The sequence below is a fragment of the Pseudochaenichthys georgianus genome, chromosome 13, assembly GCF_902827115.2.
Source record: "Pseudochaenichthys georgianus chromosome 13, fPseGeo1.2, whole genome shotgun sequence".
Taxonomy (NCBI): domain Eukaryota; kingdom Metazoa; phylum Chordata; class Actinopteri; order Perciformes; family Channichthyidae; genus Pseudochaenichthys; species Pseudochaenichthys georgianus.
Genome location: NC_047515.1, coordinates 19,108,457 through 19,130,037, shown reverse-complemented (window position 1 = coordinate 19,130,037; position 21,581 = coordinate 19,108,457). Strand labels below are relative to the sequence as shown.

General features: G+C 38.4%; 4 protein-coding genes across 6 annotated transcripts in view; 3 read left to right on the top strand and 1 right to left on the bottom strand.

Moving 5' to 3' along the window:
- Positions 1 to 181: 181 nt before the first annotated feature.
- LOC117457693 (thioredoxin domain-containing protein 17-like) lies at positions 182 to 861 on the top strand. Its single transcript, XM_034097896.2, has 2 exons — positions 182 to 450; positions 634 to 861. The coding sequence occupies exons 1-2, from the start codon at positions 306 to 308 to the stop codon at positions 768 to 770; spliced, it is 282 nt and encodes a 93-aa protein (XP_033953787.1). The 5' UTR covers positions 182 to 305; the 3' UTR covers positions 771 to 861.
- A 3,037-nt stretch (positions 862 to 3,898) lies between these two features.
- Positions 3,899 to 15,582, bottom strand: LOC117457575 (protein moonraker-like). 3 transcript variants are annotated; one of them, XM_034097728.1, is made up of 17 exons: positions 15,484 to 15,582; positions 15,167 to 15,262; positions 14,258 to 14,551; positions 13,875 to 14,142; positions 13,599 to 13,708; positions 13,449 to 13,511; positions 13,084 to 13,305; positions 12,271 to 12,451; positions 11,117 to 11,298; positions 10,402 to 10,532; positions 9,599 to 9,751; positions 8,951 to 9,040; positions 7,129 to 7,213; positions 5,500 to 5,568; positions 5,181 to 5,351; positions 4,489 to 4,570; positions 3,899 to 4,298 (listed from the first exon to the last, which is right to left on the bottom strand). In XM_034097728.1, the coding sequence occupies exons 2-17, from the start codon at positions 15,179 to 15,181 to the stop codon at positions 4,156 to 4,158; spliced, it is 2,259 nt and encodes a 752-aa protein (XP_033953619.1). In that variant the 5' UTR covers positions 15,182 to 15,262; positions 15,484 to 15,582; the 3' UTR covers positions 3,899 to 4,155. The 3 variants fall into 3 exon arrangements, with proteins under 3 accessions (XP_033953619.1, XP_033953618.1, XP_071061347.1); XM_034097727.1 differs by having other exon boundaries at positions 15,167 to 15,582; XM_071205246.1 differs by having other exon boundaries at positions 12,280 to 12,451; positions 15,167 to 15,582.
- Positions 15,583 to 15,832: 250 nt separating this feature from the next.
- On the top strand, positions 15,833 to 18,160 carry txndc17 (thioredoxin domain containing 17). The gene is made up of 4 exons (XM_034097381.2): positions 15,833 to 16,101; positions 16,285 to 16,366; positions 17,408 to 17,483; positions 17,665 to 18,160. Exons 1-4 carry the CDS (start codon positions 15,957 to 15,959, stop codon positions 17,731 to 17,733), a joined length of 372 nt encoding a protein of 123 aa, XP_033953272.1. The 5' UTR covers positions 15,833 to 15,956; the 3' UTR covers positions 17,734 to 18,160.
- A 1,097-nt stretch (positions 18,161 to 19,257) lies between these two features.
- nxn (nucleoredoxin) overlaps positions 19,258 to 21,581 on the top strand; it is a 57,811-nt gene continuing 55,487 nt past the window's right edge. Inside the window, exon 1 of the mRNA XM_034096868.2 lies at positions 19,258 to 19,754. Coding sequence (XP_033952759.1) covers positions 19,446 to 19,754 — 309 coding nt within the window. The 5' untranslated portion in view covers positions 19,258 to 19,445. The remainder of the gene's footprint in view (positions 19,755 to 21,581) is intronic.

The window sequence follows — 21,581 nt, the reverse complement described above, 5'->3', positions numbered from 1 at the left end:
AACCGCATTTTTAATAAACACATGCCAAAAACAAATACTGCTTATTCCCCTTTCTGTGACATAGTTATATGTGTAATATACTGTGAAATACTGTGCCATTTGGTTATAAATGATTGAACCGGTCGGTGACCGTTTTGGCTACACGGTCCCTTTAAGAACCTTTGCACAACCGGAAGTGGTACTGTCACATTTTGAGTATTTCTACGAGGTCCAGTGTGAAGAGGAGCATCATTTCTGAAATAACACTTCTTAGGTCTTGATAGCCTTATATTTTAGTGCATTTTCCCACTAAGTCAGTCGAAACGATGGCCCACTACGAAGAGGTGACTGTGCGCGGCTATGATGAATTCTCTCAAGCTATATCTGAGAGAAAAGGAAAGGATATTTTTGCTTATTTCTCTGGTAATAAAGACGCCCAAGGCAAGAGCTGGTGTCCAGACTGTGTGACAGGTAACTTTATATATCGTCTACCTGTAAAATAACTATAAATAACCCATCATTGTATGGTTACCTACTCGTTTGGAACACATCTTCTACTGGAATGGTTGTTAATCTATGTTGCTCTTATTTATCTTGCACTTTGGTACATATCCATTCAGTCAATTGTTAACAGTTTACGATCTTGTATTTCAGCGGAGCCAGTTGTCAGACGAGAGATGACCCATCTTCCTGAAGGTTCTGTCTTCATCTACTGTCAAGTTGGAGAAAGGGCTTTGTCAGTATTTTATTCTGCTTTTTATGGCAAACAGTGCTTTCACAAAACAATATAAGACCCCATATAAACTAACAAAATATATGTTTCTATTTTGTTATTGTGTTATTTTAATCATCTGTTGTATTTGTTACTATGAAAATACATAGTAATCACAGGAGTCCATGTATGGTCTTTAAACATTTTAATTTACAGTTTTGTTTGATTTTATGTAATATCATTTTTGAATCATTATGAAAAAGAATGACTTTATTTATTATTTATATATTATTTATGTAGCAACCAACCAATAACAAACTTTAGTTTTTAAGTGTGTTAACTTTTCAAATATGGTGGTATTTTGATATTTACACACATACAGTCATACGTTTGTATCATATCTGTATTATTCGCAATCAGTATTCTACCATAATGCTACAAAAATCAGATGTGGGAAAAGTACTCAGATCTTGTACTTGTGTAACAGTAGAATACCAGAGTTTAGGAATAATCTGTTACAAGTAAAAGGCCTGCATCCAAAATGTTACTTAAGTAAAAGTAAAAAAGTATTAGCATCAAAATATACTTGAAGTAACAAAAGTAAAAGTACTCACTATGCAAATTGGTCAATTTCAGAATAATATACATGATATGTTTTGATAATTATTATTGATGCATTAAAGTGTTATCAAAGCTAGTTTTAATGACTTTGTATACTGCAGGGTAGCTTGTGGATTTACTAAAATGCTATAAATCTATTATGCGGCTTGGCCTTTTCATCTTAACATTTTTTAAGGTGATTAGGCTACATGGAATTCTTTAAATGACTTACAATAGCTAATATACATCTTCACATAAAACAACCAAAGGTTGACACAGGCAATAGTAATGAAAGTCTTTTTTTAATTATTATTTAAGCATTTTCACAGGATATGCCAACAGAAAGGCACCTCAGGACGACAATAATTCGGATATTACTAAATCGCTTCCATATAATATAAGGACTTCAGAAATAGTAGGCAAGAGGATATTTTTAACTGACAGTTGAAAACACTGTATATGTCCTATATTGCAACATGGTCAAAAAGACAAAACAAAGAACTGTTATCAATTTTGATGATGAGGAACATTTTAACAATCAGAGTGTTTGCTTTTTCTCATGCAGAGGGTACTTTTCTTTGTTCATCGGATGTGTTATGACATGTGTAGGTGAAAAGGCCAAGCCGCATAATAGATTTATAGCATTTTTTAACATTAAAAAAATAGTATAAATCAAAAGGTGGGTTTTTTGAAAAAAAAGAAGCTTTGTGTTAAGTGTAGGGCAGTTAGCTGAGTTTATCAGATGTGTTTTGACATGGTAGGTGAAAAGGTCAAGCCGCATAATAGATTTATAGGATTTTTTAACACAAAAAAAATAGTATAAAATCAAAAGGTGGGTTTTTGAAAAAAAAAGCTTTGTGTTATATAGGCGGGCCTTGTATTAACACATCGAAGTTGGTTTGACAAAAAATCGCCTATCGAAGCCAGTGTTAAATAGATTTTTCGAATGTGTCGAATAGACAACGTCCAATATAAAACCAAATTTACCACGGTCGGACAGACGTGCAATAGATGCCGTGTGTAAATTGAAGAGATAATACATTTGCAACATAGGTAGTCCAAATGTTTGGAAATGCATGTGTGTATAATAGGAAGATGATATAAGATACTATATGTATGCATGTAGTACCACCCTTGCTAGCGATTCCCTCTCTAGTTTAGCATACTCAGCTTCGTTGTCCCTGGCCATAGAATCACGATTTTATGGGGCCGGAAAAAACTGGGGGAAAATACACACTAGCCGGTACTACTACGCTATATGGAAAGGCCACCAAAAACTGTCCTGGCCTGGACGCTAAAGGATGTTAAAACGGGGCTAGCCGCTGCAATGGAAATGCGCTATAACATACCTTATTCTTACTCCGAGCACTACTTCTGCTCCTCCGTCGCTTCACACTTGCAGAGGGCGATTTCTCAACTGGCCGAACTGGTGTCCTGGTCGGTGATGACACCAGAAAGACCGATGGTACTGCATCTCCATTAAGTAATGGTTGTTCCATAAATCCCATGTTATGTTTTATCATACTCTCAGAGTAGTCGTCCGGAAATTTGAAATGTTCGCTGCATACATGAGCCTGTGAATCTTTCGGTTCGGGCCGGCCACATTTCGCTAGCCACTGCCTCCGAATGTACTTCTTACGCTTACCTTTTGGCAACAGATGGAACCGAGCATTCCGTTGTTCCTATCAGAATTGTGGCAATATCTCGCGATACAGTGAGGCATATTTGAAGAGAGAAACTACAGTAAATAACATGGAGATCAACGTGTCTTCGAAAACCAAACGCATGGTTTACGTCACGTCCGGAAAATGGCGGCGCCCACAGTGTTGATGTTATTTCGGTATATAATCAGTTTAAAATCACTGATAATGTCGTCGGATTAAAAAAAAAAAAAAAGACTGGCAGAGACTGGTCTGTTTTATCGGATGATAATTATTTAAAAATGAGTGTCATGAGCATACCATTCCTTTAAGCAGAACAGCAGCTGCAGCCAAAGCCCTGGGCAGTGGAGGATCTCTCTGTGAGGTCTGCTGCCTGAGTCAGGAATAGACTTTGCCCTGACTACGGGAGCCACCAAGTGAGTGTTTGTGGGATGACTAAGATCTCCCAGTGGGAGTGCGATTATAGGACGACCATTATGTGGGAAAAAATGTGCATCGTTGGAGAAACATTTACCACCACTTTTTGTCAAGTCTTGAAGTCTAATTTAGCCTGAAGTGACTTCCTGTGGATGAGGCTGCTATTGCTTTTAGAATTGTAACAGCAGTAAGTCCTGAACGGCAATTTAAAACGTTTATTTTCTCATATGAATTGCAATCAAAGTTACTCGGCTACGTTCACACAGCGCGACCCAATTGCTGCCAATCTGTTAACTTTTCGAAGATGAGCTGGCCTCTTTTTTTGTTTCTAAATCACGCAACGAGGTGACAACCAATCAAATTGGTCTTCCTGCCAGCACAGAATGATGACAAATGATGATCTACAGTGACCTGAAGGCCCACGAAATGATATGACCTTTCAGACTGAGATGGATTGCAAAACATCAGTATTGTATTCAATTAGCCTACAATCCAAAAGATCACATTGTATATGATTTGTGCACAAAAAAATACTATTTGGGTTATATCATAATGTCATCAACTAAATGTACTGTATTTTCTTGGAGCCATGACTACTAAAATAAGGGGCTAAGATCTGGGAGGAAGTTAAATAGGTCAAACCCTGATGCTGCACTGCAGCTAATATATTCTGGTAGCACTCCCGGATGTGACTACTGCGATTAGAAGATGAATAAAACAGCGAGGTGGGAAAGCAATCAGTAGGAAGATGACATTTAAAAATGGTGGGTTATGTGAGTGAAAAAATCAGGTGAAGGACAAAGTAACCCACCCAGTCTCCACGGGTTTCTGTAAGACAATATCTGCAGATCCCTGCCTCAGCACTGGCCTTGTGAGTCTAATTGGCTGAGGAGAGGCTGGCCTGGAGCCCGGAGCACCGCACTGAGGTCCTAAGGAGAGAGGAAGGGGAAAGGGGGGGATGGGGCGGAGCAGGGGGATAGACAGAGAGACAGAGCTTACAGTCAGAATGACAAGTATTCACCTATTCTTATCAGCTGTAGCATTGTCTCCACCTAGAGGAGACATGTGGGAAATGATTTCTGTGAATGCTGAGGACAATCAAGAGTTTAGTTTGTCTACCTGCTGCTGATGGTTGGTCCCAGTGAAGAGGGTCTGAGTAGGCGATTGAAGCAATTCGTCTCCTCACTTCCTCCTGATCTTTCTGCTCAGACACAGACAGATACATTTGTTTTATTATAATAATAATTCAACTTTGTGATGTACCACCTTCTAAAACACAGTTACAGTGCTTTCCAAAAAATACCAAACACATATAAAACACAAAGAGACCAAAGCAAACAATTAAACACATCAGAAACACAGAGAATGAAACAAACACAATGTAATGCATCTAAAAATTCTTAAAAAATAGCTGAAAAGCGTCCATTCCTTTTGTGTATGTATCTGGACCTTCTTGGAACGACTAGGAGCGACATAACTGTGTGGGAGGGTACAATGGGCAATAATAGTTCTGATGAAACACCTCAGGACAAGGCTTTGAAAGTAATTAATAAAATATTTCTAAAAGCAACAGTTAGCCAGGGTAAGAAAGCCAGGATTGGTGGGTTGTGATCGTAATTCCTAGCTTTAAAATCCTAGCAGCAGTGTTTTGTAAGCAAATTCTCCACCTGCCAATCGACACTGCATCAGTAAATAACACCAGACCGAAGCTGTCACAGGACATCTCTATAAATAACAGCCCAATCACTGGCAACCTTTGGGGTTCCAGACTGACCTTCTGTTTGAGGGTCTTTCTGCCAGGCAGCTCTCACCTGTATCTCCTCCATACGAAGCAGCATGCTCTCCAGGGTGGGGGCCTGCAGCCTACACTGGGCCGTGCCCTCCAACTCTCTGTCTGTCTCGGCCGCCCACGCCGCCCGGGCAGTGTCCTCCAACAGATCCTCCAGCAGCGCCTCACTCAGCTGCTCAGCACTCTCTGCTGCCTGTGGAGGGACAGCGTCACAACAGAAGAAATACATGAAGAACAGTGGGTGGAATTCAAGGGCATGATCCCAAAACTCAAAGTGTATTCAATAGCAAGGGAAATTGTCCTCTCCCCTGTGAAAAATGTGGCATCAGCACACAGCTCACCCTCTCTGCAGGCTGCTCAGACAGCTGATCCCTCAGTGAGGAGCTGATCCTGGTTCTGGACTCACCAATCTGAAGGTTAACAGAAAGGCAAATTCAGGTCCAACTAATCTCAAGCAAGCATCAATCATTATCTCAGTCCATACAAACAATTCCATTACAAAAGTCAAACTGTATTAGTCTTTTGGTTAATATAAAATGCACTGTTCCTCATTTGATGAAATAAGATGTATATATTGTTATATTGGTATATTGCCTCATCAGTTAAGTCAGGGGTTCCCAAACCTTGCCATGCCAAGGACCCCATATAGCATTATCCTCTGGCAGGGACCCCCCTGTTGCAATTTTTTTTTAAATGATGTGTACAAGTGCCTCCCGATGGAACATGCCGTGCGTTGCCACTACATTTGGGGCCTTCTGCCTGATAAAAGCTGTCACTCTTTTTTTGCCTGTCATAGTCCCACTGCCCCATCTGAACACACACCCAAACAACGAGACCAGTCAAGTCCATTTGAGATGATGTACTCATCTAAAACTTGGAAAATGTCTCTTCGTGTGGTCCTACCTTCCAGTGCTTTGCAATATAATATTTTCTCAACAAAGTTGTCTTCTGAAATAAATCTGATGGATGCTAGCAATTCTGCGACATTTGCTACATCCGTGCTCTCATCCAGCTGCAGAGCGAAATATTCACTAGCTCATCACTTGCTCCAAAAGCTGGGCAGATACTCAGTTTCACTCTCAGTAGCGGCAGCTCGATTCTGATTGGCTTGAAGGGCGGTCGTGAGATTCAAAAACAAAAAATATTAAAAGATTGGCATCAAAGGACACATAGATTGATAGATATGCAGTTATAAATAACATCGGAAAAAAAATCCCGTTTCCCTCAAACTTTGCGTGACCCCCCTGCCGCCCCCTGGCGGCCCCCCGGGGGGTCGGGGCCCCCGCTTTGAAAAACACTGAGTTAAGTTATAAGTTAGCTAAATCAATCAAATGAATGATGCGTGATACTTGAAAATGCTTTAAGAAACACAACAGCCTACATCACAGCTTACCACAGGTTTTCATATATTTTGTTGGCAGCTCAATCTTTAAAACAGAAGCTTCAGATTGCTTATAAAAAGAGGAAATATAAAGGGTAGATTTCAAGCTTGTTAAGTAATTAAGTATTTAAAACTTCAATTGTCCTGAATCTATTTGAAAAAGTGGGCTTATTACCACACGAATACTGTGTTATATATGTTTGTAACAGTTACATATATATTTAAGAAGTACTATATATTACAAGCACAAGTTTCACTTTTCCACCCTGCCCCAAATGGTCCTAGACGTTGACCCCCCCCCCCACACACACACAACCTTCCCTCATCCAGCACCAGTCACTTTTCTGCCCATCTCCTGCACTGAAACTGTACTTTGAACATTTTAAATATATTATTAACATTTTAAATTGCATACCCCGTTTATCTAGGCCCTTTTTGTTTTGTTTTATGTATATATGTCACACTGTGGGACTGCGGGAAACGGTATCTCGAGATTTCTGGATGTACAACACATGTAGTAATTTTGACAATAAAGCTGACTTTGACTTTTGACTTTGACATTTGTAAGAGAACAGATGAGTCTTTGTACCTGTGCTTGGTCCACAAGGGGCTGGATTCTCTCTCTGGTCCTCTGCTCGGCTCTCTCGCCCCACCGAGGAGAGACAGCTTCTGACCTGTAAACCAAAACACATCGACACTGCAAGCTGTCACAGGAAGTTCTGTTCTTCTAAATACACGTACTATATCTTGCTTTCAAGCCTGACAGGTTTTCTACAAAAAAAAGCAGTCTTTGTCAGGCTCTGTGTTAAACGGAAACATTCACATTGCCTGCAAACGAGCGAGTTCAACGCTATCAAACTATGACCTCTGAATATAGGCAAACCTTGTGAAACCCTTTTGTGAATGTATCCTTTCACTGTAGAAGCCAAATCATTTTGTTGTAAAGCCTGACACACTCCTCACAATGACTCCAGCTGAGATCAGTTCAGGGCATAATGACTAGAGATTAAACTGATGAGTGTGACAAGAGCAACAAATAATCTGTAATGAATACCCGTCACTTAATATAAGGTGAGCAGGTGGAGCAAGCAACTCCTGGCCCAAAACACAGTTAACATATAAATGGCTATCTGACTTTAGTCCATTTTCTTCACTATAAATTCTACATTAAATGGGTTAAAATACTTTTCAAGAAAATTCTTGTACATTCAGTCATAACATTACAGAGTTTTCTTACAATATATTGATACTATTATATTCAAATTGCAGTTTGCTGTTTTGAGTCCAATAAACAATTGTATTCATAGCCAGTGAGGCAGCAACTCCACAATGCAAACACTTGGCAGAGTCCGGTACTTCCTGTAGCAAAAGAAGATGCATCTTTGTGTGTGGGGAATCAGAAGAATGAAGGACAAACCTGCTCAATGCAGAAATTGAATTAAAGCCTTACGGAACCAATTTGGACTACAACCCATTCACTGCTCCTGCTGAGCGCTGCTGGCCTTGCAGAGTTTAACTGTCCAAAGACTAATTAGCAAATGTGAGCAAATCTATAGACCATTATGCTCTCTGGTGCTGATGGGATGTTGCTGCAATCACAACCTGCATTATTTTCTGCTCTATTGTTTGTAGGTAATTATGCCCATGCTGAAATTCTAATTGAACTGATCAGTTAATTGCTGGCATGGTGCATTGAGCTGTACGGCAGATTGCTGAGTGTATTACTGCCTTGGGCTGGCAGCAGATTTACGCGTTGTTGGCTTTACTGGTGGGAAATGTTTCTTCTTCTTGCCTTGAATACACATGTTTATAAAGGACATGTTATCATTATTATGTAATCAGAAGAATCAGAAACAGGTTTATTGCCAGGTTCGCTCATACTAGGAATTTGACTTGTCATGGCATACATAAAATATAAAAAACAAGAAATCTAATATAAAACTAAAAATCTTTTACACCGTAATAAAATATAGTTAAATAGCAATACAAATTAACATGGAAATAGAATGCTATGAATACATTTTAGAATAATGTATAATGAATTGATATGAATTAGTTATATATATATATATATATATATATATATATATATATATATATATATATATATAGTTAGAGGGGCGCGAGCAAACAAACAAAAGCATTGAAAGTGGGGACTGACTCAAAAGAAAAATGACATTACAGCCTTAATAACTGTAACGTATTAGGTAAAAATGATAGGAATTGTCTGCATATTTTATTATGCTTTTCAGTGTTTCTTATAATTATATTAATATAGGCCACATTATGTTCACAGATAGAATCAACAGAGCAATCTGCATTTTGGCTGGATCAATATCCCACAACATTATGACCTTCAATATCCCCTCTGTTTTTTTAAACCTGCAAATCTGTTGTGATATTTTCCTCACCTTAATGTCTGAATGCGCTCAGCCTCTTCTTTACTCAGCTGGTTGAGCTCTTTCAGTCTCTGCATCGTCATCCTATCCAACCAGGCGTTCCTGCCAAGCCAGTAATCATCAAATTAAGCCAAATGTAAGCGGTTATGCATTTCATGTAATACGTTATAATCCTCACCTCAAACACAACAAATCAGGCCCCTGATTTGTTGGAGTGCACAAATAGTGATTACGATTTGATTAAACAGACCTATAGGGAACACTCACTCAATGAGCCACTTGTGAGCACTGAAAGCAGGCCAACTATAAATCACTCACAAAGAGAAATGGCTGCAATCTAGCGGGCACGAATTTATTGGAAAGAATTACATTTGAATTAGAATGAGAGTATTGCCTGTGGCGCTCAGCAAGTGGGGTCTGACAAAGAGGATATAAATAACTCTCTGAATACAGAAGGACTCATTATGATTCCATTTGCTTTGCGCTTTCCTCTTGCCAGGACAGACAGTCTGATGTTCAGTGTGTATGAAGATAATAACAACAGCTTAATTAAACCTAAAATAATAACGAATCTGACAAACAGTTAGACTCCATTATAAAATATCTGATAAAAACAAGAGATGGAAAGCTGGATATAAAGTTATAGGAGATGTTGTTCACCTTATAGCTTCATTCTGAGCTTGGTTCTTTCGTTCTGAGCTCAAGGCCGGCTCTGCCCCCAAACCCCCGGCCAGGGTCTGCCTCGGAGGGCTGGGCGAGGGCTTCACAGGAGAGAAGAGACATCGAGGCTCTGGTCGTTTCCCTTGAGGGGATCTGCAGAGATAATAGCGGAGGGATGAAAAGATGAGATAAAAAGGCAAAAGAGATATACGCTGAATTAGAATAGATGGTGTGGGAATTGAGTAGGAGGAATATGGAGATGAGGAAACAGTGAAAAGTAAAGAGAGAATGGCCTGCAACATTTACACTAAATAGGGGTTTTCAATACAAACATTTTTCTATGTCACATTATTTGATTAAAGTTGCTATTTCAGAGAGAACAGATATACCGTTGCTGTGTTTTATCCTTTAAACTTGGTATGAGTGTATTTTATCATTGTACAGTATATTCCATTGTTGTTTCCTGGATAGCATTCAGCTATTTATCTAGCAGATAATTACACAGCTTTGCAGATAAAGCCTGTTCTCGTCTTTTTTCCAGCTGAAAAGTTGGATATTAGAGGTGTCTTTTAGCACTTGTTTCCCTTATATTTAAACATGTAATTGTATCCAGACCTCATTGATTCACAATGCATTAATGCTCAGAGGATTCATAATGATGAACCTTAACATTAGAGTTTTAGACATGACAGTATACACATTATGTAATGAACTTAATCATCCAGTGTGCACTGAGAGCAAAATCAGTGGAGAACAATAACAGGTTTTTCAAAATGAATGTGTCATCAGCTTTACAGACTCACGGCTGCCGGGGGGGAGAGTGAGGGGAGGAAGGGATCCAGGGCACGGAGCGCTCTTTCTGAGGGAGCTGGTTCACACGGAGCTGAGAGGAGACTGTGGGCTGCTGGAAACCGGCTTCCTCTTTGTGATCACGCTAAGACAAAAAGAAGATATAAAACACAAGTTAGATGTTTGCAAGATGCACAGATTTTTTACATCTTTGAAGTGGCACACCTTCGTATGCCTTTTTGACAGGATTTAAATCAAAAGCCAAATCACACTGCTTCTAATATCATATGAAGCATTTCCTGTGTGGGATAGATAATGGTATTGGTACCTTATATCAGCAGATAACATGCCTTAATATTAGTCACAAATTCCAATTCTCTCCAGTCTGGCATGTAGATATGTTATATGAAGAAAAACATGACATTTAACCTGAATTAAAGAGATTTTCTTATCTTGCACAGTGATTTTTGTACATTTCGAAAAACATTGCATTTTATTACTACTTTTGCTAGTTGGCCATAATGATAACAGTGGTTATCATAATAAGCTGATTTCATTATAGGAGGGACTTGATGTTCTTAAGCAGGAATAAAAAAACATGTGTGAATATCGGCAATCAGCCAAGGTGATTTGGAAAATAACAGCATATGCAAAATCGGCAAAAATCTAATTGTGTCCACCCCTAGTAACAGCATACATAATTCAGCTTTGTAAGTGTCAAGCCGCCACCTTTAACAGAATGTCAGCCTTGCTTCTCTCAGAGTGTAGAGCGGCTCCCTTCCTGCAGGTGGTGTTAGACGGAGGTCTCAGCTCTCTCTGGGCGAGGCTCTCCACGCCTGCTCTCAGCACCTCTCTTCTGTTCAGGAGCTGCAGAGAAGTAGGTTTGGGCTTCTGTGAGGCCATTCTTCTACCTGTTGACAAATATTAAAACATTTGACTTTTTTGTATCTATACTCAATGAAAAGAGAAATAAAGGAAGAGCTGCTGTGATTCATCCCAATTAAACATGAGTAGGGCTTGTCGTAACACAACACCTCCGATTACAGTGAGCTTGACAGTTGGAAGTCTGAACTCGTGGTAGGTGTTTGCATCATCTCTTCCGCAGCATGTCTCTCCGCCCAATGGGAGCCTTCAGGAGTTAACTGATCATGACACTGAGCAGCAGGGGAACAGAGGCCGGGGTTCTGCCCTTAAGTTCCTGTTTTTCTGATCATTACTTCTCTTTATTGCTCATTATTCATTCTCAGCAATTTAGGCACAGTGAGATGCCCAAACACAACTGCACAAACGCCCTTAGGGGACTTCTAGATACCCGGGGGACTCAACCGGTTGTCATTTGTTATATACACAATTTATTCTGTGCAGCTTTTAGAGGCTTAGTCAGGAGGTAGGGCTTTGTCTTAAAGAGGAAATACATTTACAGGATTTATATAAAATGTTGCAAGGTTTGAAATTGTATGATGATGATCAAGGTCAAACATTTGAAGAAAGATATCCAAAAAATGTGCACAAACTAGGGCTGATCAATTAATCGTATTTTAATCGCAATTACGATTATGGCTTGCAACGATTACGAAAACAGCGTAATAGAAATAAAACGATTATTTTTTAATTATTATTATGATTTGTTCAGTTGAATTATACTTAAAGTTCAGGGTAATCAACTGTTAAAAACATACTGTTCACGTTTTTTTTCTCCAATAAATTGATGTATTCAAAGTAAATGGATAATCGTTTTTAATAATCGTGATATCAATTATTGACCCAAATAATCGAGATTAGGATTTTTGCCATAATCGAGCAGCCCTAGCACAAACTCAAACGTTATATACAAAGAAGTAAAGGCTTTAAGATATGTAAAAGCTCCAGGGAAATGAACACACCACGGACACCTCTTTTGGGATTTTCTGGTTTGCGAGGCCCTCTCACGGTTGAGGTGCTGGGACCCTTGGGTGCAAGAGAAGGTGACCTGCTGCGATGAGGAGACTTCCTGTGTGGAGGGCGTGCTTGGGCCTGCATCTTTTTTTCAAGCAGCTGTTGTTTACTGAGGGCAGAATCCAGAGTCTAAGAGGAATAGAGTGACACGACTTTAAAATGTTGGATAAGTCACAAAAAAACATCTATAAATGGAGATCAATTACAACAACATTCCATAATTATGTTCATAAATAAACAAGAAGATAATCATTCTGAATAGTGATACTATAAACTAAAAGCCAAATGCAGTGCAGTCATATGGTGTATGGATGGAATTACAAAAATGACTTAAGTCATATAAGTGAAAAACAAACAACAAAAGTGAAAACAAACAACAACTGACATGTTTTCCCTTTCCAGGGCTGCAAGACCTGTGCTGCATTTATCTTCACTAAAAGATGGGGGATTTTATTGAATTATGTTTGTATTCAGGAAGCCATTTGAATTGCCTTGTTGTTGAAAGGTGTGAGAACATTTATTTTCCTAGCTGTATCTTCAGTAAGTAAAATGCATGGACTGTTGTGCTCAGATGGCCTGAATATCGATTCACAAAACAACTCTATTTAGGTCTGTGTATAATTATTGTTCTTGTATATTGCCCTTAAATTGGGGGACCAAGAGTCCTTTATACAATAGTTGCAACATTTCACTAAGGTAGATGAGAGATAGAAAAGTGAAATGACATGTTACTTATACCCTATACTTAGATTTGTTCTTACCTCTAGTTTCTGTAGGATGCTTAGGGCCGTCTCAGGAACAGCTGAACTCTGTTCTATTTCAACCTTGGCTGAGCACAGAGAGAGCTGTCGGATCAGCTGGCCTAGCTCTTTGTAATAAGGGGGGACTTTGCCATGAGATAAATCTGAAAGCTGATGCGTGACAACCTGTAAAGCTCTGAGTGTCCCACGGTGGGCAGCTGCAAGCCTGCTTATTGCCACAGACTGAAAAAAGAACAGTCAAAAATGACACAGCGCTAAAATCTTAATATTGATAAAGATAGAAAACTGTGTTATTTTCCTCAACAAATACACAAATGGGCTCAGCTCTACCTAGCAGGAAATCTGTAATAATGTTAAAGGCAAACCTTTTTCGTGTCCCACAGTTTCTGGCTGCGCAGTCTCTCGATATCTTCTTGTATCTCTTTTACCTATCAAATAGAAATCCACAAACCATTTCTTATAGATAAAAAGCTAATCAAAAAGTCAGTGAAGCTTTATGTGGTAGATATACATACCTGTTGTTGGAGAACAAAGATGACACCTGCTGAGCGGGCTGCCTGCTTCTGTCTGCGTAACTCCAACTTGTTTTGTTCTTCAGGCTCAAGTTGATCCTCTATTTTCTCCCCTGTTGTTTGAATCCAATTGTTCATTATTGTTTAGTTAAGTCCATTATTTGTGCTATGAAAACACATATGAATAGTGTCAACATTTCAGAACTTTTGTCAAATCATATTATCAACAGTAAGAAAAACAAGTTTAATGTAACAAGCTTATTGTTTTTAGTCTTTTACCTCTGTTGGCTAGCTCTTCTACTTTCTGAATATAAACTTCCAGCTCATATTGAAGTTTGAAGATCTCCTGGCTTAAAGGAGCTTGTTTGACTCCTTCAAATCTTCTCAGGCCAGGGTCTCTTGTTGGGGGGGATTTGCCAGTCCGAGGCATGGGAGAAATGGGATACTTCTGCTGTGTGTGCACTGACATTTGGACTCTAGGTCGCGTTGCTTTCTCTTTTGGACTGGAGGTCTTTAACTTGAACTTACTCGGAGTGGCTGCAAGCTCCTATAGAGAGAAGAAGACTCGTTGACTGAACAAAGCAGCAATCATTCATTAAAAAAGGACATAAACCAGGAAACTATTCATTGTAAAATGTGTACTATTTATCAACATGAGTTACCTGGAGTAGCTCTACATCACTTGTTTCAAGAAGAGAGGCATCCTGAGAGAGTTTGGCAGGGGATTTTGTCAGTGACTCAAGACGCCTTTTCCTCAGATCTCGTTTAGCCAGTTGAACCGCGGCTCGCAGTCTCTCCTCTGAGAGGGAGGTGAAGCTGATAGAGCTTCTGGTGCTGTCAGCTGTCTCACGCTGCTCTGACAGTGGCAGCAGCCTCTCTATCACGATGGGGGCTGGCGGGCACACATGGGTGGCACGGTTGCTGGTTCTTGCAGGGATGGCCTCATTGAACAAAAGCTGTGGTGTGTAAGATATCAGTAAGTCTTAATGAATCTTCAATGTGATCAAGCAGACATTGTGATACTCAATCATGCCTTTCACACCACTTTCTCAACAAGTATTTTATTTGTTCATTTATATTCAAGCCAGTTGCCACATTACATCCGGCCTACAATACGTTTTTTGTTTTAACTTCTTTTTAAAAGCTGTTGATGTAACTTCATTATCATTCAAGAAGAGTGCAATAGTCGGTTCTATCTAACTATGTTGTGCTGTATCGATGGATGTGTCATCAAGCCTTTCCTCACTGATACAGAGGGACACAATCATATACATTATTGTTCCAACAGCACCAAATGCCACAGTGGAAAACTTGATAATTTAACCTTTCAAAGTACGATTTATTGCAAGGCTGATCGGAATTTGGTTTATCTAACGCTAGTTGTACTGAATAGGACTCGGTGTACATGTATGCACTTGTAAAAAGGTAGAATGATTTATCTATAATACAGATAGAGCAAAGGTGAATGTTAACAGGCGTTTCATACATATGGACTTTCAAGCGTCTTTGAGCACCTGTAAAAGCGCTAACAAATTAAATCTATTATTATTATATATTATATTGTTGTTTACCTTGGTTTGGGACATCCCAGTAGTTAAAACGCTGTTGGTGTGAACAAACCAGTCTCTCCCTTGGCTTTGCTGTCCTACGAAACTCGCAGGGCCACTCTGCAAGAACCGTGCAGTCATTGTAGAAACTACAATCACCAACTCAGTCAAAAATAGGAATCAATACTTAATATAAAGCATTAATGCTAGTGAGAGTTAGCATTAGCAAGCTCACTATGCTTTGGAAGTGAAGCCGCAAACATTTATGTTAATCCAAACATCATCCATTGGACCATCGCTTGTTACGGTCTATACAGAAATAATAAATTAACGTTTCTTACTGACTGTTAATGAACATAGGACACACGGTTGACTTGTTCAAGTTTAGTGTAAGCTTGTCAACAATTTGAAACGCCGCCATGACAACAACAGTACGTCGCCTAGCGGAAGTAGTTGTATTTCTTAACGCCTAGTACGGAAGGTGAAAGTAGTCAAATATTAATGCAACCGCATTTTTAATAAACACATGCCAAAAACAAATACCTGCTTATTTCCCCTTTCTGTGACATAGTCTATATGTGTAATATACTGTGAAATACTGTGCCATTTGGTTATAAAATGATTGAACCGGTCGGTGACCGTTTTGGCTACACGGTCCCTTTAAGAACCTTTGCACAACCGGAAGTGGTACTGTCACATTTTGAGTATTTCTACGAGGTCCAGTGTGAAGAGGAGCATCATTTCTGAAATAACACTTCTTAGGTCTTGATAGCCTTATATTTTAGTGCATTTTCCCACTAAGTCAGTCGAAACGATGGCCCACTACGAAGAGGTGACTGTGCGCGGCTATGATGAATTCTCTCAAGCTATATCTGAGAGAAAAGGAAAGGATATTTTTGCTTATTTCTCTGGTAATAAAGACGCCCAAGGCAAGAGCTGGTGTCCAGACTGTGTGACAGGTAACTTTATATATCGTCTACCTGTAAAATAACTATAAATAACCCATCATTGTATGGTTACCTACTCGTTTGGAACACATCTTCTACTGGAATGGTTGTTAATCTATGTTGCTCTTATTTATCTTGCACTTTGGTACATATCCATTCAGTCAATTGTTAACAGTTTACGATCTTGTATTTCAGCGGAGCCAGTTGTCAGACGAGAGATGACCCATCTTCCTGAAGGTTCTGTCTTCATCTACTGTCAAGTTGGAGAAAGGGCTTTGTCAGTATTTTATTCTGCTTTTTATGGCAAACAGTGCTTTCACAAAACAATATAAGACCCCATATAAACTAACAAAATATATGTTTCTATTTTGTTATTGTGTTATTTTAATCATCTGTTGTATTTGTTACTATGAAAATACATAGTAATCACAGGAGTCCATGTATGGTCTTTAAACATTTTAATTTACAGTTTTGTTTGATTTTATGTAATATCATTTTTGAATCATTATGAAAAAGAATGACTTTATTTATTATTTATATATTATTTATGTAGCAACCAACCAATAACAAACTTTAGTTTTTAAGTGTGTTAACTTTTCAAATATGGTGGTATTTTGATATTTACACACATACAGTCATACGTTTGTATCATATCTGTATTATTCGCAATCAGTATTCTACCATAATGCTACAAAAATCAGATGTGGGAAAAGTACTCAGATCTTGTACTTGTGTAACAGTAGAATACCAGAGTTTAGGAATAATCTGTTACAAGTAAAAGGCCTGCATCCAAAATGTTACTTAAGTAAAAGTAAAAAAGTATTAGCATCAAAATATACTTGAAGTAACAAAAGTAAAAGTACTCACTATGCAAATTGGTCAATTTCAGAATAATATACATGATATGTTTTGATAATTATTATTGATGCATTAAAGTGTTATCAAAGCTAGTTTTAATGACTTTGTATACTGCAGGGTAGCTTGTGGATTTACTCCAGGTGGAACTAAAGTCTTATTAAGTGTTGACTATATATCACATCATTAATCTATATCTGTAAAGTAACTAAAGGTACAAAATAAATATAGTGGCGTAAAAGCTATTTACCTCTGAATTGTGGTGGGGTAGAAGTACAAAGTAGCATAAAACAGAAATACTCAGTAAAGTACAAGTTTCTGAAAATGGTATACAGTACTTGAGTAAATGTACTTAGTTATTTCCCACCTCTGTTCAAAACTGATGTTATGGGTTGCTCTCTAAAAGGTATTTTTTTGCGGCTCTGGTGAATTGTATCAGTTAATCATTTTTTTCATGTTTCAGTTGGAAGGATTCAAATAATCAATTCAAGAAGACACTAAAGTTGAGTGGAGTTCCGACTCTGCTGCGATATGGCACAGTAAGTATAATTAGTTTTACAGAAAAAAACATTTAATTTAGATTATATAGATCAGGTAACAATCAGTTTCTTATAAAATGTTGCATATTAAAAAGCGTAATCTATTACTGTTACTGTAGTTTTAATGGACTATACCTTCCTGGTATACAGAAATGTTAAAAGCCCTGTCATCCTGTTTCAGCCTCAGAAGTTGGTGGAAGATGAATGCTTCAAGTCTGACCTGGTGAGGATGATGTTCACTGAGGACTGAGGGATCCATTGCCTGTCAGGCATCATTTGTTCAACGTTGAACAGTTCACTTTACCACCATTCAATTCCAGCACCATCACAAAGTATAGCTCCTTCTGTCATGTGACGCTAATCAGCAACTGTGTAAGTTCACAACCAACCAATAAATGATGAGCATCCTAACGCTCATCTCCTCAATTAATTGTATACTGTAACATCTGCATAGACAAACATGTGTAATGCATGTTACTCGTACTTATGGTTCTCATGCTGCTTTATGTGCAATCACTCAATCCTGATTTAAAAATGTAGCTTGATACATTAATGCAAATGATGTGTATCGCACTATTGATCATTACAAATATTTTGTCTGTACTGTGACCATTTATATGTGATTATTTTGTGTGGCCTTGCATTAGGTATTAAATAAAGTATGACTTGAAGTGTAACATTCATAACAGAGAAATTGTTATTTTCTAATGTGTTATACAGTATGTTTGCATTCTTTATTTTATTTAACCAGCCATCTATCGATTCCTCTATATATCTTTCTGCTTACAAATCTTATTGTCTTAAGGGCAAAACACCATAAGATGCCGGCAAATTTACAAAATTGAAACCCAGCCTTACTGTCTTTGTGTCCTACATACAATCCTACCTGGACACACTATCTGTCTGTCTGTCTAAATCCTATTGTCTTATTAAAATACCATATTTGCAGGTCTCCCTTGAAAAAGAGATTGTTGATCGCAATGGGATTTTCACCTGGTTAAATAAAGGCTACAAACAATTTATGCAAGCACATTTGCAAAACAATGATGTCTTGAAAACATAGGCAAGCATAACATATTAAACACTAAACTACTGCACAAACTCTAAAACTATTAGAGCCTTATATACTTAATTTGATCATTAACTATTTTTGTTTTTGTATTATGTGTTAGCTGTTACATGATGAAGCCCACACCTTCATTTGCTAATCTTACAATTGTGTGTTCATTTGAGGCAGGATATTTTGACAGTTTAAACATTTGCTTTTAACTATTGTTTGGCAATCATCTTTCTCCTCGCATACACCTAATAAATATGTGAAGTTGTGTCACATCTTTGCTCTACCTTAACATTTGTTGCAAGTAAGTAGTATCTTCTTATGAAAACTAGATGGCAGTATATCCCTAGAAATAGGGAGTGCCCCAGCCTTATATTTTTTTAATGTACTCAATCTAATGTAATGTTGTCTAATGAAGCTTGATAAACCAACAAATTACATACATTTAATTACATATAATGTAAGTTTGAGTTGGAACCTACATTCCGGCTGCTTTTAATCAGAAAATCCGAACAGTTTTAGGTTATGCAAACTCATTCATTAAAATAATAAGATGCATTTTCTGCTCGTACCAAATCTACATCCACATACAAAAGTGATCAGAGTATTTTATGTGAAGGTACAATTAACTGAGGTTTTAAGTGTAGCCTATGCTATGGGAGGAAACAGATCGCAACCGCTGTTGCAGTCAGGGCGATTTAAGCGGAGCGCATTCCTGCACAGCGCTCACTCCGGAGGACGAGCCGCAGTGAAGCACACACTGCAACGTCTCTCAGGAGCTGGAGCTCACCTACAACCTCACGTCGGGGGTGGAGGAAGTGCCGGGTGTCTCCTGAACATAGCGGGTACATGTACATTAGCTTCGGCCGAGGGTAACGTTGTGTGTTCGAGGACCGTACGCCGCGATGTCGGAGTTCCTGGTGAGTCTATTCGGAGAGCGGCTCGTCAACAGCGAAAAAGCCGAAGTGGACGTGCAGTCTCTGGGCGCCAAGCTGTCTCTGGTCGGGCTCTTCTTCGGATGCAGCCTGAACGCACCGTGCAAGCAGTTCAACGGCAGCCTGTGCGAGTTTTATACTAGGTTCAAAAAGGCGTGTGAACACAAGGACAAATTGGAAATCGTCTTCATCTCCTCTGATCAGGACCAGAAACACTGGCAAGACTTTTTGCAGGAGATGCCATGGCCCGCCTTACCTTTCAAAGACAGACACAAAAAGGTAAGATGGGCTTTGGTGATGAGGAGGAACACTGCCAAATCAGTGCTTACTCTCTCAAGAGGTTATAGTGTTTTAGTGGGCTATAAATCAGTGGAAAACACCCTGTAGGCCATGTCTGCTTCTTTTGTCTTTGACAGGTGTGTGTGGTCTAATTTTGGGTGATTTTCATTTGTTTCACAACCATTTTATTATTCAAATCAGATCCCCTTACATTTGACTTTAAGCTACTGGACCACTGCCATCCTAAAATATATTACAATATTTTGAGCAAATGAATATACTTATTGAAAACAAACACATTGTACTGAATATATATAAAAAAAAAGTAAAGCCATGTTTAAAACAATTAAATTAGTACAATGGGGAAATAAATATTACTTTTATGACAAAATATATTTTATAAATATTGTTTTATACCTTTGAGAGGACTTGCAGCTAGCAAATGAATCATTTTCTCCATGTATCCTGACTTAATTTACCAAGATAATTTAATTGTGACAGACCAGACATTCCTAAATTGTTATGAGGAGCGGAAACAGAAAGAAAGACTTAATTTCACTTTGTCTTTTCACTGACTAACATTTCTGTTAGAGGAAAGGGTATTGGCACATAATATTTAAACAAAAGATCTCAGAGCACTGTTATGTTTGCATCCATCATATTATCCATGTTGCTGTTTGTGCAGCCTGCCCAGTAAATGCCTTTTTTATTTTGCCATCATCTAATCTAAACATTTTGCTGATTTGCTGTTCACTGTCAACTACTTATTATGGACTACCTTTTTGTATTTGTATATTTTTTGTAAAAATTGTGAGTCAGCATGGATGCATTTTTCTGTGATACTTATTTTGAAAATGTATTACAAAAATAGTGGAAATAGACAAAGATAATGTATTTCTCTGTTTAGGATGCTACTATATTATCAAATTGCACAAGTGTCTCTTTTTATAATTTGAATTTGTTATCTACTATCTATAGTTTTAACATATAAGACAAATATTGACAGTTTGTTTGGCTCGTAGCCTGAACTGCACCACAAAATAACCCATAAACATTTAGTGGATGTATTACCATTTTTCATTTAAAAAAAGGATTGATTTTACTAGTAAAGGTAAAAATGTTGCTATTCATTTGAAATGATAAAAAAAAGGGTACAGAGGATTTGGAACACTTTAAAAAAAACAAAAACAAGAAAGCATATTATATTATATTATACAGTATATTAAATAATGTGTTTAACCCTGGTCATCTTATACAAAATACGTTAAGAAAAACATAGCGGCCTATAATGTTTAGTAGCCCACATTGTGTATTTAACAGTGTGTGTGTTTTGCAGAACAGATGCACATATTTGTATTCTTGCCACGTTTAGCCATGTCCACCCTAACTGCTCTTTGTGTAGGTGAGGCATGACCAGCTCTGCATCATTGTCTTGTAAATTCTTTTAGATTGCCAATGATGATTTACGTTACACCTCGTACTGAAGTCCAGGCGTGAATGAGAATCAGAGATAACAGGGGAGGGGGGGGGGTTGTCTTGTTGTTGTCTGGGGCGGAGCAAATCCATCGCCCCTTACTGCTTGTGGAGAATATGTGTAGCCTCCACATAACCATTGTGCATGCTCTTTTCTCTGTGGTCTACCCGTCGTCTCGGCCTTATGAGTAAATCAACCCGGTTGTGTATCAGTGTGTTGCTGAGGCCTGCAGTTTTTATTCAGTTTGGGCTTCATCCAACCTTTCGGCCTATTCTCTCTTACCGATATAACTCAGCAATGGAAATGCATGTTTCAGTAGGCAGCTTAAGTACAGTAACACAATATCTTTAGCA

Excerpts from the sequence above, each read along its gene's own strand:
- LOC117457693 (XM_034097896.2), top strand. The coding sequence starts at position 306 with ATGGCCCACTACGAAGAGGTGACTGTGCGCGGCTATGATGAATTCTCT. Across the intron at positions 451-633 it reads GTGTCCAGACTGTGTGACAG|CGGAGCCAGTTGTCAGACGA; the intron begins GTAACTTTATAT and ends CTTGTATTTCAG.
- LOC117457575 (XM_034097727.1), bottom strand. The coding sequence starts at position 15,283 with ATGACTGCACGGTTCTTGCAGAGTGGCCCTGCGAGTTTCGTAGGACAG. Across the intron at positions 13,512-13,598 it reads TCTTTGTTCTCCAACAACAG|GTAAAAGAGATACAAGAAGA; the intron begins GTATGTATATCT and ends TCTATTTGATAG. Across the intron at positions 5,352-5,499 it reads CTGAGCAGCCTGCAGAGAGG|GCAGCAGAGAGTGCTGAGCA; the intron begins GTGAGCTGTGTG and ends GTCCCTCCACAG.
- txndc17 (XM_034097381.2), top strand. The coding sequence starts at position 15,957 with ATGGCCCACTACGAAGAGGTGACTGTGCGCGGCTATGATGAATTCTCT. Across the intron at positions 16,102-16,284 it reads GTGTCCAGACTGTGTGACAG|CGGAGCCAGTTGTCAGACGA; the intron begins GTAACTTTATAT and ends CTTGTATTTCAG. Across the intron at positions 17,484-17,664 it reads CTCTGCTGCGATATGGCACA|CCTCAGAAGTTGGTGGAAGA; the intron begins GTAAGTATAATT and ends ATCCTGTTTCAG.